Raw genomic sequence first — 15,738 nt, forward strand, 5'->3', positions numbered from 1 at the left:
ACAACTGCCAGTCTGACTCTGTGACAGGCACCTTTCTTCCTGGGGTGGGGGTGGGTTGCTCTCTCTCTCTCTCTCTCTCTCTCTCTCTCTCTCTCTCTCTGCCTTCCCCCTCCTTTTGTGCAGTATGCTTTGCAACTGGATGGTGGTTTTGGGTAGTGGACATGACTGCCAAGGATTCCAGAAGTAACAGGGAGGTGAGGGGAGGTAGCCTATCCCAATCCCAATAGAGCCTAGATAATATAGTCACAAAATCCACATAACCAAATTTTCTGCAGATTAGTATCTTGGTGAGGTCCGCTCTGAGAAGCTGAAATCTAGTGAGAGACATACTGACAATTCTGGATTGTGGTTGTAAATAGTTGCTGGGTACTCTGCTTGGGCCAGCACTGGCAAACCCATCCCCCTCCTATGTACTTTATCTGTACAGCCTTGGGTGGGTCTGAGTTTAACTGCGGTTTCTGATTTCTTTTGAGATTTATTTATTGGTCTCTGAAGCAAAGCTGATGAATGAGCTTGTATGACTGAGGCGGAGGTGATTTGTGAGCATGGCTCCCACAAACCTAACTTTTGGCAGTATAATTTCTTAGAAAACCTGGTCCTGAGTTATTGGACTCTGACCAGAGGAACAGTGGTGATTTTGAAGCATCAGGAGGCCCAAGGGCACCATCAGACTGCTGATGCACTCCCCCAGCAGGTACAAGTTGACCTGCCAGTAGCATTGTATTCCTTGGACCCCATTAACAACAGCAGCAGTGACTTGGCAGGGACTGGGGGCCAGGTCCAGGGCTGCTACAGTATGTGGCTTGGGCACTCTGGGCAGGCTGCAGCCACTAGTCCAGCAGAATCTGAACAGGGGACATATGCCCTCATCTTCTATGTCCAGATAATTGGCAGTCAGGGAAAATTTCCTCCATAATATGCTTTAGCTAAATGTGTTGAGGCATTTTCTCTTTCATGGGGCCTGCTTTGATTTTTTCCATCCTCTTCTAAGTCCAGATTTTAAACAATTAATAATAGGTCTTTCAGAATTGCCTAGTTTATTTTTGTTTTTTATTTGCTTTTTATGTTTTGCTTTTTACTAATGGAGGACTCCTGAACATTTCTCAGGGGTCTAGGAATCACTCCACTCTACCAACTACCCAATGTGCAAATGTAAGGGTCAACCAGTGTCAATCAATTCAATGTAACAGACATGGATATATACATATGTCTTACTCCCATCAACACATAGTACCATAATCTGTACATATTTCACCCTCCACCCCAACTAGATTATATTGCTCTTGAGAATTAGGGTCAGGCCTACACATCCTAAATATCAGAGGTTATCATAGTACCCAGCAAGGGACACTTGGAGGCTGTGACATCCTGAGAACACAAGGTGCATAGTAGTGATGCTGGAGTGGAAAGTCTCAGAATGCCCTTTTGTGGGTGGGTGTGTATGTGTGTGCACACATGATATTTTCAAGTGCTACCACTGAAAAACACTAGAACAGGTTTTAAGAAGGTCAAATAAGCAAAATGAATAATGGGAGCCTAGATGAGTGCCACATCATTCATGTTTCATATGCAACATTTGAAACTAAAGACAGGAAAACAATCTTCAGACATTTTTTCATACGGAGTCTGTTTTCTGGCCTTGGCTTCTGTATTTAACCTGAAATGGTTTTAAAACCAAAGAGGAGAAGGCAAAGATAGTGACATTTCAAGCTGACATTGTGAAAGAAAACTATTTTCTTAGTTAAACTCTAGCCCGGCTCCTTTCCTTTTCAACCCTGGCCATTAAAAAACTTGAGATTAATACAAATGATAGGACTGGAGCGATAGCACAGCAGGTAGGGCATTTGCCTTGCATGCGGCCTACACGGATTCAATTCCCAGAATCCCACATGGTCCCCTGAGCACCGCCAGGAATTATTCCTGAGTGCAGAGCCAGGAGTTAACCCCTGTGCATCACTGGGTGTGACCGAAAAAGCAAAAAAAAAAAAAAAAGAAAAGAAAATACAAATGATATCATCCACCTGAACACCCTCACCACGCCAACCCACACATCCACCACGAAAGACCGGAATGCGCTGCTAATATAGTTTCTAAGCTTACAGGAATATCCTTAGGATAGTAATTGTAGCTTCCTGAAGTTCCAGTCTGGAAAAGCTTAATGCTGCCAAAAGAATTTACTGTTTATTCCAGAAAACATCTGAAGATACAGCTCCTGATTCCCAGCCTCCGAGAAAGGATAGAAATTAAACTTTGATAAACGCCAGTTAGTAAACACAGATGAGCTTCACTTGGATCAACCCTCCCCCAATCCAACTTCTTGCATTTTAAAACTCAGCTTAACTCAAACTTTGAATTTCTCCATCGCTCTTTCTTTCATTCTACTTTTACAACCAGTCAATTTTGCCCAAATCGAAGTTGAACTCAGTTCATACTGAACACTTTCCCAGTGCAATGTCACTGGTTAAAAAATATCCTTACAACTTAAAATTAGTGTCTGATTTTTTTTTCCCCACCAGTCACATTTCCAGCATTGCACACTGAATATGCTGGTGGCTCTGATTCCTGGGGTCAACGTGGCACTTTATGATGTCTTCTAGGAAAAGTCAGTGAGAGAATGGAGGAGGAAACTGGTCAAGTATGGCACATGTGAAGGCAATAGAGATGAGATGTTTTATTTTATTATTATTATTTTGGCTTGGGGTCCACACTCAGCAATGCTCAGGGATTACTTTCTGGCTCTGTGCTTAGGATTAGTCCTGAGGAGGCTTGGGGGACCATATGGGATGATGGGGATCGATAGCATACACAGCAAATGCCCTCCGTGTTGTACTATTATTCTGGCTCTGGCATAGAGGTTTTAAAGAAAGATGATTCTTAATAGGAAGAATATTTAAACTATAAGTTTAACATTTTTGAAGAAATGTTCTTTCTTCATGGTAATAATGTTTAAATAAGCACTCCAATCTGGGTTTCCTCATACCCTCTGAATTTCCTTTTCTTTTTGTTTTTCCTTCTCTCTCTCTTTCCACAGGTTTTGCTTAAATTTACAGTCTTCCCTCACTAAAACTACCTGACTCAAAATGATTTTTAATGAGTAATTGTTGTGGTTCCATAAATTACCGTTCCCTTCTCTTTTAAAATAAAAACTATTTTCTAAACCTGTTCTACCTATAAAAAAAACTTGGTTTCTACCTATACATAACAATAATTCGAACAAGGATTATGTTCACAAGATTCAGTGCACAAGAAAATGTCAATATAAGAAAATGTATTAAATAATTTTATTTAGGAATATTAACTTTATTAATATAGAATTTCTTGTTTAATAGTTAGCCAGTTATAGAATTTAATGTTTATTTATTTAATATACAGGCAGTTTTATAATTTAATAACATTTTTGCTCCAGAAAGCAAACTTAGATTAAGATTAATAGGATAAAAGACACTAGAGATACTCTTAATTTTACTTAAGTCCATTTACTTAGCATCAGTGTGTAACATATTCCAAAAGCAAGTGTATATCAAATTAAAAATGGGTAATCTTAATTGTGCTCAGTAATTGGATAAATGCTCAAACAATTTTCACTGCATATGCTTTAAAGCATGCATTTCACTTCATACTGTTTTGCTTTTATTGGAATAGCTTGTTAATTATTTGTTTTGGTAAGAATAGGGAAGATCAATATAGGGAGTAGCAGTGGTAGAGAATATGTTTTTGTCACTGCACAAAACACATAGGGTGAGTATTTATACTGCACAGCTAACTTCCAGAGGTACTTAAATGGCACACCTTGGCACATGTGCATAAATGTGTTTATTTGAATATGAGAAAATATAAAAATAGAAGAAGTAGAAAACCCTAGTCAAGTTAAAATACAGAAAAAATTGAGCAAAGTTATTTAATCCAGGCAATATTTAATGTATCAAACAGTAATCTTAATAGTGAGGTATAAAGTAATCATCTCAGGACACCAATAATGTCAAAAGGAATCAGGCATCCTCAGAATTTTTTTCCAGGGTTAGAGTTAATTGATTATACACTTGTATACCTTCTGGTTATAGTAGTACTCATTTATTATCAATATTATAAAAATACCATTCTCTAAATATTTATATATGCATAATAAAGTTAGAGCTCTGTACAATGACTTGAATAACTGAAGTTTCTTTAAGGACCACTTGCAGTTTCTTCTGCCTGCTTCACAGACCTACAGAGTAAAAACAAACAAAAAATGTGCTTAATGATATGTTTATAGAATGGCATAGTAAAAGAAAGACTGAGATTTTCAGGGTTTGCCTATACACTTTAAGCACTTTTACAACAGAAGTGACCTTAGATTGCTACTTAAATTAACTGTGTTTTGCTACCATATGTCAACATCAGATATCTGTAGAGTGTTTTTGTGTAATATATATGTACATGTATGTATATGTAATTAGAATTAGATGTATTTCAAGCGATTAAGGCAGATTATCTTCTCTCCAAATTTAGTCATCGAGAAACACTTACAAGGTATATACTGAAATTACCATCTTGAAGGACTGAATTTAGAAAACTTGGGTAGCATGAGGTAGAAAAGACTGAACAGGTTCTATTTCAATATTGGAACTACTACTTGTCCACAGTGCTTAATTGGAAATAACTCTTTACTTTCAAGAATAATATGATTACGATGCCAAGGATTCAAATTCAGGTTTCTAGAAACTTAATTTCATTTTCATGCTTTATACCTCATATACCTAATATTTCTGATTTTCCCACTACAGCATAAACACTTAATAAAACTTCAATCTCCAAATTGCTCATAGAACCTAAAAAGGCACTTTGGGATATTGTTTTCTCAATAATTTATTTTATGTTAGTGCTTTTCTCTGGAGTGATATCTTATTCACTGTATACTTTTTATTATATATAGACCAAGCATTATATACTCATTTGGATCTCATATTGCAGCACAGTTTGCTTATATGCTATATCCCCCATCCCAAAATTTCAAAGACCAAAAAAAATTACCCAATCTTTGCTTTTTCTATAGTTATCAAACAATTATGTAGAAAAGAGATATAGTTTTTGTCTTCAAAACAAACGGACGGAATGAGAAATAAAATTCATACATGGATAACTGGGTAAATAAGAGGGTAATTTTTTGAAAGTAATTTGTTTTTAACAGCTTAAATAATGATAGCTTATTATAGTAATATATGTGCAAATAAACATCTATATATATCAAATAAACATTCATAGCAATTTTGTTTATAATAGCCTTGTTAACTAAATTAGTAATTCTGCTCACAACTAAAATGGAATATATAGAGAGATGTATATGTAACTAAAGTAAATTATAATACTGTCTTGTGACTCACGTTTTGTTAATAAAAATGTTTCCACTTAAAATATATACATACATCAATCAATAGTAATAAGTAACACTTATTACTATAATAAGTGTTTATGCATACATGTATAAACACATGTAGATATTTATTCAGAAGATAACTTGTCCTGTTTTGCAGTGTATTTTAATGCAGTAATTCAGAATTGCATTGTATATATTCTTATGTTTTTATAAAGCAATTTACTTCTGTTGGTCATTAGGTTGTTTTCATATATAACATGTTTATGACAAAAATTCCACTATTTTATTATAAAATTGTAATCAATATGATTTCCTGATAATATATAGAGGTGTATTGTAGAAAATATCTTTTGATTTTTAGAATGACAGGTATGAAGTCCAGGGCCTCATACATGCAAAGTATGCAGACAGTCACTGAGCCATATCCTTGGTCCCATAAATCACTTCATTAGGTCATTTCCTAATATTGAATTATTCTGTCAATGAGAAACCAAAATCAAGCAAATTTAATTGAGCATGAAATGAAGTAGTACCCTTTCGATTACTCTAAGTATCCTGTGGAAATTGAAGATCACTGAATAGGTGTAATGCATAGAAGAGGATAGCATTAGATTTGAAGACAAAGCGATTGCTTTCAAGTTCTTTCTAATTCTGACATTCCATGATTTTGAGTACTAAGGACAAAGTCTACTCTTTGATTTCTCTGACACATATTTGGGAGAAGATTCTGTGAATGGTTCATTTACTTATTTATTCAAATTAAAATAATTTTTGTTGTTTTGGGGGGCCACACCCAGAAATGCTCAGTGCAGAGTTACTCCTGGCTCTGCACTCAGGAATTTCTCCTGGTGATGCTTGGGGAGATGCTGAAATCGAACCTGAGTCAGTCCTGTGCAAGGCAAATTCCCTACCCTCTGTATTATTGCTCCAGTCCCCTGTGAATTTTTCGATTTTGGGGGGGGTGGGGGGTTATACCCGGTGATGCACAGGGATTACTCTTGGCTCACGCAGGAATTACTCCTCACGTGCTTGGGAGACCATATGGAATGCTGGGAATGGAACCCGGGTTGACTGTGTGCAAGGCAAATGCCCTATGTGCTGTGATATCGCTCCAGCCCCAAATTGTTCACTTTTATATAAAAATGAACACAGAGTAGCCTCATGTCCACAGAAATCAAATTGTTCTGAGTTGCTAAAACTTAAGAGGAATTTAGTGATGGCGGAAAGTCTGATCTGCACAGTGAGGGCATATGTTTCCACCTCACATCTATCTAAAGGCAATTTTCCTGCCAAGATGAAAGGATTTACAACCCCCATCTCAGCACTTCAACAAAGGATAAAATGGACTCAGCAAAGAGCGTAAGATTTAAAGTTCAAAAATAAAAGAGAAACACACAAAGCACGAAGAGAAATATTTTTTCTAATTAGATACCATAAAATGAAAAAAATTCTTACTCTGAACATCAAATAGTACCCATAATTTCAGATGTTGATATTAAGAGCCCCGAGCAAACATACCGGAGTAGACGACTGTAGGACAAGAAGAACACGGGACACAAAGAAGATCAGCAGAACCTGCACAATAATAAAAAAAAAGAAGATAATATGCAGAACTAAGAAAAATAATCTATTACACACAACCACCTAGTGTTTTCCTCAAGTTCTAGAGAAGATTAAATAAAATTAATATCAAAACAATATTTACAGTATACCAAGACCTGCAATTATATATAAGGAGACTGTTTAGTTAGTAATGTATACATTTTTATTCCACAGTTCAGTAATTTTGAGTGTAAACTTTTGCTGATTTTTAAATAAAATCAAGGACAAAATGCCTTTATATAGTGTCATGGACATACATGTAGAATGCAGGAAGTATTCACCTAACTCAGTCACAAAACTTGTATTGTTAGGATTAGGTAAGATAAACTTAATCATGCCTAGGGTTTAGGCATTAGGCATTATCACAGTCCAAGTGATAATCCTCTGCAGACAGAGCTTATTCAGGATTGGATTATAGAGTATTATAATGCTACATCTGAATTTTACGTTATTGCCACTAATTCATGAAATTCATACGTATCAGTACATATACACATATATGTATATACATTTAATTTATACTGCATGTCATATAACAATACATGGTAAAAGTGATTCTTCTGCATTTTTGAAGCTAAGAGCAAGCAATGCATTGTGGAATGGAGCAATAAGACTTGAGTATTTTAGCAGTAAATAAAATAGAATGTAAAATGAGATGTACAAGATATAAAGGGATATAAGCAATTTCACATTTCTTTTTATTTGGGGGGTCACACCCACCAATGCACAGGGGTTACTCCTGGATCTGTACTCAGGAATCACTCCTGGTGGTGCTCAGAGGACCATATGGGATGCTGAGAATCGAACCTGGGTCGGTCGCGTGCAAGGCAAATGCCCTACCCGCTGTGCTATTGCTCCAGCCCTAATTCCACATTTCTTGAAGAGAAAAAAATAGTCTATGTCTAAATTTTTTTAAGTTGCTATTATAAAACTAGTTCTGTGAGGTGTTAATATGCATCTTTATTAGTATACTATGCTATTAGTATATACATCTTTATTAGTATATTAGTTAATATGCATTTTTATTAGTTTGTATACACACAAACTAATGGTTCTTCAGTTAAAGAATTTTAGACAACGTCCCATATGGAAAATATTTTTAATTTTTTTATTGTATCACTGTGAGATAGATACTTACAAAGCTGTTCATGCTTAGATTACAGTTATACAGTGTTCCAACACCCACCCCTCCACCAGTGTATTTCATCTAGAAAATGTACAACATGTTAAAAATTTTTAGGAGTCCTACACTAACGTATTTAACTTGCTACTTATTAATTTTACTTGATAGTAGATTTTCACATAAGATATTAAAAGTTCTTAGAGCATGCATTGCAAATTGCTGCCTTAACAAAAGTTAAATAATCATATTAATGCAAGTTCTGATTCACAATCAAGCGCCAAAGTAAGAAAAAGTCTGAGTCTTGTGCTCATGTAGATCTGAGTTCAAATTTTGCCACGCTGTCTTCTTAACCTGGAGCAAGTTAGCATCTCTCAGTCTTCTCTACTCAGCATAATCATGAGAGAAAGACCTTTATAAACATTATTAAGTAGAAGATACTTTAAAGTTGTCTGTTACTCAAAAGTTGATGAATAGGAAATACAAAGAACTTTTAGATTTAAATTGATGATTAAATATGGAAGATAGATGCTGAATAAAGTTAGAGAACTTGGTAAAGTTTCTAAAAACTGTACACATGGAATGGTTTTGGGAAGAAAATTAATGTATTCATGCCTGAGTATAGTATACCATCCAAATGTAATAAAAGGTGCTTGTAAAAAAGCAGCTGAATCAATGCCCTATGTTAGTAGTTTTCCAATTTTAGATATATCTTAATCACCTGCAGAGCTATTGCTGGCATGCTATATCGTGCTGCTCCACAGCAAGCGTTTCTGACCTACTAAATGTGGGGAGGAGAAAAAGCAGGAGGGTGTCCTCTTAATGGATATAAGGTGCTGTATTGCATTTCATACAAATTACCAAGAAATGCTGCTGCTCTTTGGAGGCCTCGTAGAGCATCACTGTTATATACGTACCACTGATTTTAGGCTAGAGGATGAAGGGAGATGTGATCAGACTTGGAGTAAAGTAAGTTAGTAGCAAAAATGAGACCAAACATAGATTTAGTAGGAAATAAAGAATTTTAAAAGGAGGAGGCTTATAACAAAAATGGATACTAATAATATAAGATTTTCTTGTTGGTTTAGATTTTAGAGCTATATCACATTAGCGATGAAAAGTAGAATCAGAAATTATAAAGGTAAGAAATTGGATAAGTCACCAATGAGTTCAATTTTCTTCATAATAAGAGTATGATAGAGATGAAAAGAATCAATAAGATATAAGAACCCACTCAAATAAGAAAAAAATGTTAATGTATGGATAGTGTTCTTTGAATTGTATTAAAGGACCATCAGTCCGCAAAGCAAGATCTAACTCCACAGAGCACAGTGGATAGATCAGGGAAATTTACTGAGTGGCCGAGAATACAAATAGTTAAGAATGCATGAGAAGATTTCATTTTGATGGGTGTGGTTGGGTAAGGCAGAGTGATCAAAGAAAACAGCAGTAAAAGACCTAACTGAGCTCAAATTTCTGAACAGGACTTTGGAATAACACAGTAACTATGCTAAATGTTCAGCCTTACACTGCTTCCCTTTATTTTTGAAAGTGGATGATATAAATGGGGCATATCCTATTTTTTTCCATACTTGTAGGAATGTAAGAAATAAAGCAGCTTTGGGTGAGTGGAGAGGAAAGAACAATCAAGCAAGAGAATATTGAAGTCTGAATGTCAAAATTAGTTTTTCCTTATTAGAGCACATTTTGTTGTTTAAAATTTTTTTAATTTAATTACCATAATTACAGATATCAAGTTATTCAAGATTGAATTTCAGGTATACAATGTTCCAGCATAAATACATTCACCACTGTCCAAGTCCTTCCACTAGTGCCCCCAGTTTCCCTCCTGCCCCTTCCTGCCTCTCTTGGAGTCACATTTTAATTTTAAATTTTGCTTTTTTTTTATTATTTTTTGAAGAGAAAGCCATGGTACAGATTTACTCAGGGAATCCAAGACAAAAATCACCTAAGGCAATGCATCTTTAAGGCAGTGTAACAATTGCTGAAAGCTGTTCTGATGGGCCATGTTACGGTGGCAACTCTGAACTGTCCTTACTGCAGAGGGAAGCAACATATTGAAACATATGAAATGTCATTGAACATATCATGCTTTGTTGTCTGTATCAATAAACCTCTGATTTTTAGACACTATGACCTCAGTAAGTAATTAGAAGAGGGGATGTCTTATCCACTTCTCAAGTGTTCCTCAAAAGTCACTTTTTAAACAGAATTCAGTTATTAACTATATGACATATTAAAATCAATTAATACATTAATAAATGTACACTGAATACTTCTAATGTCAAATAGAAATTTAAATTGTGTTCTCCAGTAGATAAATTTTTGAAATTACATGTGGAAACAACTTATAAATCATATACTCTTATGTAGGACTGGAAAGATAGCACAGCAAGTAGGGCGTTCACCTTGCACGTGGCCGACCCGTGTTCAATTCCTCTGTCCCTGTCGAGAGCCCAGCAAGGTACCGGGTGTATCCTGCCGGCATGGCAGAGCCTGGCAAGCTGCCCGTGGTGTATTGGATATGCCAAAAACAGTAACAAGTCTCACAATGGAGATGTTACTAGTGCCTGCTTCAGCAAATCAATGAACAACGGGATGACAGTGCTACAGTCTTATGTCACTGTCACTGTCACTGTCATCCCGTTGCTCATCGATTTGTTTGAGCGGGCACCAGTAACGTCTCTCATTGAGAGATTTATTGTTACTGTTTTTGGCATATCCGATACACACGGGTAGCTTGCCAGGCTCTGCCATGCAGGCAAGATACTCTCGATAGCTTGCTGGGCTCTCCGAGAGGGGCGGAGGAATCAAACTCGGGTTGGGCTGTGTGAAAGGCGAACGCCCTACTGCTGTGCTATCGCTCCAGCCCACAGTCTTATGTAAGTAGTAGAAAAATCTAAAAAATATTTAAATGTTCACAAAAGGATAATCTTTTACATCTAATATGAAAAAGAAAATTATAGCATTTATGTTTAAGAACACAAAGAAAAGCTGTGTTTGGTCTGAAGAATGTTTAATTATATGATGTTGATATATACTTTCAGAAATATATAGTCAATATTTCAAACATATCTTTTGAGGAAATTTGGCAACATACTTTGAACAGTTGTTCTATTTTTAATAGCTTAGTATGTGATTGAAAACAGGCTTAATATAATTACTAAATGTTATTTATTTTATTCTGTCAAAATTTTAATTTTTGTGTTTATCATATATGCCTCCCTTAATTTTCTGGATGACTTTGCCTGTAGATAATAATTTGGAGCACTGTGTAAATACAACTAAATCAAGTTGACATTTCTATTAAAAGCAGATTTCCTAACCAAAGTATTACTGCTAAACTTTCTTTATTATGTCTCTTTTTAAATTTTCTTGTTTTACAGTATTTTCTTTAGGACATAAACTATTTCAGTGGTTGGTGAAATAATTCTTTTCTTGATGCTATCTATATATACATTATCTTCCCACCATTTTTTTTGGCTTCTATATGTGGAAAATCATTTCAGAATAGTGAATTGTTTTGGATTAAGTTAGAATGTAAATTATATTTGCTGTGCATACTTAGAAATGGATTTATAAAAAAATTCAAATTGTAAAATAAGGATATAAATTACAAATTGAAGTTGTCACATTAATTAAAAGAGATATTAAGTAACATGTAACAACAAAAATTTAATAAGTGCCAGTTCTCTTCCATTTTCTTATCCTTTAGTGACACCTGTGCCATTTTCGAGAGGTGTTAATGTCCACTGCATATAATTGACTTAAGGAGAAATCGCACTGCTAAAATTCTAAAAATTTCCCTAAAATACATTTTAATGGTTAGACTTTATTTTAGGCTAAGTTCCAGATTCCCTGATTTATTATTAAATTACAGATCTATTATGTCTACTATACTATGTACTGTAATATATAGTGACTTACTCTGTCAATAAGAATGATTATGCCACATTTTGTTTTGTGCTTAGAACTTCTATGTTCACATAACATTTTTATTATACCCAACAAGTGATTTATTCAGTCACAACATAATTGTTAGACTTTAATTTCTTGCCAGTTTCTTTTTATTTATTTATTTTTAATTTTTTAAATTGAATATCCGTGAGATAGACCATTACAAAGTTGTTCATGATTGGGTTTCAGTCATATAATTATCAAGCAACCATTCTTCCACCAGTATACGTTTCTGATCACCAATGTCCCCATTTTCCTCCCACATCCCCCTCAACACCCCATCCCCCTACTCAGCCTGTCTCTATGGCAAGAACTTTCCTTCTTTCTCTCTCTCCTTTTATGCATTATGGTTTGCAATACAGACATTAAGGGGTCATTGTGTTTGTTCAGGAAATTCAGTATTTTTGTCAGAAAGATAAGGCTGGAGTAGCTTTTTTAACTGCATGGCATTATAGGGAGGTGGGGGGAAGTAGCCCATCCTGACCCCAAGAAAGCCTGGAGATTTCAATCACAAAACCTGCATACCCGAATTTTCAGCAAATTATATCTTGATGAGGCCCATCCCGAGACAGTGGAGTCCAGTCGGGGGCATGGCAGAGGTTTTAGATTGTGTGAGCAACTGGCTGCTAGGGGCTCTGCTTGGGTGGGCACCAGGCTGACACGCTCCTCCCCGCACCCCCTCCCAATTTACCCTGGTCTGTTCAGCTTTGTGTAGATCTGAGATTAACTGCTGTTTTTGATTTCTGTGGAGATTTATTTATGGGTCTCTGAAACAAGGCCAATAAATGAGTTTGTGCAGCTGAGCCAGGGGAGGTTTGTGGGCGTGGTTCCCATAACTTTTGGTTATGTAATTTCTTGGGAAACTTGGTCCTGAATTGTTGGGGTCTGGCCAGAGGCACAGTGACAATTCGGGGGTATCTGGAAGTCTGAAGGCACCATCAGGCTGTTGATGCACTCACCCTGCAGGTACAGATTGACCTGCTGGTGGCACTACACCCATCCACCAGTTTCTCGTAACAAATATTCCACTGGTTTCTAAGAGAGTATGCCAGTTAACTTATGTTTTATCTCAAACATTAATAGTCTTTTGGTCTACCTCCAGCACCTATTGAAAGGGAATAGTCTATTAACTGACTTTTTTTTAGGTCCAGAAAGTAAACAGTTAAATCCAAGATGGAAAGAAAATATAAAACAAGTTAATAAAGTACATTAGAGTCAGTGAAATTACAGCTGTAGGTACCCCAACTGGTAAACAAGAAGTTAATTCTTATAGTGTGACAGATCACATAAAAGTTTGCCCCAGACTATCATAGTTTCCATGATCCTACCGGGAGAGAGGTCATTTTTTATTGCCTCAAATTAGGATTGTGAAATCATTCTCTTTTGCACAATTCCAAGATATATTACAGGTAGCATGTTGATAGTTATTCATGGCAATTAAACAAGTTCTCTGAGAACTATTAAATGTTCTTCTAGAAAGGTTATAAAAACCAATTTGGAAAGAGTAAAATATTTTAAAACCATAAAATGTAGGAAAGAAGTCAAGTAATAACCGGACTCTTGAGTGAGTTTCAGACTTACTAGTTTTAAATTAAAAATGACATACAATGAGGAGGCGGAGCAATAATATGGGGAGGGGATTTCCCTTGCACTCGGATGACCTGAGTTAGATCCCCAGCATCCCCCCTGGTCCCCCAAGCAGAGTGTAGAGTGCAGAGTTGGGTGTGACCCCAAAAGCCAAACAAACAAAAATATCCATGCAATAGAGACAAAGCAAATAATAGAGCAGGTAGGACATTTGCCTTGAACATGGCCAGCCAGGGTTCAATTTATGGCATCCCATATGGTCCCCTGAGCACCGCTAGAAATAATTCCTGAGTTCAGAGTCAGGAGTAACCACCAGGCATCAAAACAGAACAATAAAATGACATACCACTTTAAAGCTTTTTATTTCATCTTATGTTTATGCTATATACCTACAATAATATAAGCAGTGGGATGTTGAAATAATAGTAGACATTCTTATCAATAGAATAGAATTAAAAACCCAGAAATAGATTTTAACTATACAAACAGTTTTTTTGTGAAAGAGGATCCAAGATAATAAAATAAGGAATGAGAAAGCTCTTCAACAAATAGTGTTGAGAAAATTGTCTGTGTGGAAGAATGAATTTGGACCAGCATCTTAAACCAGGAACAAGAGTGAACTCAATATGGATTAAAGACTTAGATATTAGACCCAAATGCATAAAATATATATAAGAAAAAATAGGTAAAATATTCTGTAATGTTGGAAGTCTTAGAGGTTTCTCAGTAATTAGACTTCACTGACAAGAAAAGAAAAGAAAAAAAACAAAAAAAAGGTTATACATCAAAGTAAAATTCTTCCACATTTCTATGAAGCTATCACTAAAACTACTGAATGGGGGGAAATTATTCACACACCATACAAATGACAAAGGGCTAACATGTAAGACATCAAGAACTGAAAAAACTCACACTAAAAAATAAACAGTACCAATTTTAAAAGGAAAATAAAATTGAGCAGGCTTTTTTTTTTCAAAGAAAAGATACAGGTGACCAACAGGCATGTAAGAAATAATGTCATCACTAATTATTAAGAAAGGAAACAAAATGACAATAATATATCATCTCATACTGATGTAAATGACCTGTATACAAAAGGTCAGAAATAATAAAGGCCGGCAAAAATATGAGGAAAAATGGACTGTCACTCACTGTTGACAGGAATGCAAACTGGCCCTGCCTCTGAAGAAAATTAAAAGTAGAATTATCGTATGTTCCAACAATTCCACTCCTAAGATTTTATCCCAAGAACATAAACACTATATATTTGAAGTTATATATAAAAATTTATGTTCATTGCAGCCCTATTGACAAAAGTCAAGATCTGGAAACATCCAAGTAGCCAACAAGAGGTAAATGCAAAAAGAAGTTTTGCTATAGTTACACACCATGGGATACTACTCAGCTATAAGAAACTATGAAATCCTCCTTTCGTTACATGGATGGAACTGGAGTGTCATATTAACTGCATTAAGTTGGAAAGAGAATGAAAAATACGGGAAGGTATCACTCAGATGTAGCAGATAAATAATAAAGCAAGGGACTAGACAATGCCCAGTGAAAAGAAACCTTATTGTGGAAGGTTAGAACTGAGATTAAGTAGGAATTTGGGGTTAGAACAGACAGAAGAATATTACAGACAATGATATTAGCACTTTAGTGGTGTTTGTGACAGAAGAACATTGTGCTTCTCATAATTTTCAAAAGTATAAACCAGAGTTACCTCAATTAAAAAAATAAGAGATGCAGCAAATTGAATGTAAAAGCTATAGAATTACATTATTTATTTTAATTAACTTATTCACGTATCATAGGAAAAAAGTACTTGGAAACCATGTTTATGACAAGGGGATAATCTTCAAATTATACAAAAAGTATGTGACTTCAGACTGCACATTTCTTATGCTTATCCTACATTTGATTGAAATAAAAATATATGACATGGAGCTACATATTTTTACTGATGTTTAACTAAAAATTAACTATACCTAGTAATAGCAAAGTTTAAAAAGCTCAGTCACAATTCCTTTTTTCTCTTTAAGAAGACAGCGTTATTTGCCCGTGTTTATTGATTTGTGCAGTAAATATGAGTTTA

At 35.4% G+C, this 15,738-nt stretch overlaps 1 protein-coding gene across 1 annotated transcript in view; it reads right to left on the reverse strand.

Annotated features, from left to right (window-relative positions):
• Positions 1–3,269: 3,269 nt before the first annotated feature.
• C2H8orf34 (chromosome 2 C8orf34 homolog) overlaps positions 3,270–15,738 on the reverse strand; it is a 317,534-nt gene continuing 305,065 nt past the window's right edge. The window contains exons 13-14 of the mRNA XM_055127065.1: positions 6,875–6,931; positions 3,270–4,207 (exon numbers count right to left, since the gene is read on the reverse strand). Of these exons, the coding sequence (XP_054983040.1) occupies positions 4,200–4,207; positions 6,875–6,931 (65 nt within the window). The 3' untranslated portion in view covers positions 3,270–4,199. The remainder of the gene's footprint in view (positions 4,208–6,874; positions 6,932–15,738) is intronic.

This window comes from Sorex araneus, chromosome 2, assembly GCF_027595985.1.
Source record: "Sorex araneus isolate mSorAra2 chromosome 2, mSorAra2.pri, whole genome shotgun sequence".
In the NCBI taxonomy this organism is placed as follows: domain Eukaryota; kingdom Metazoa; phylum Chordata; class Mammalia; order Eulipotyphla; family Soricidae; genus Sorex; species Sorex araneus.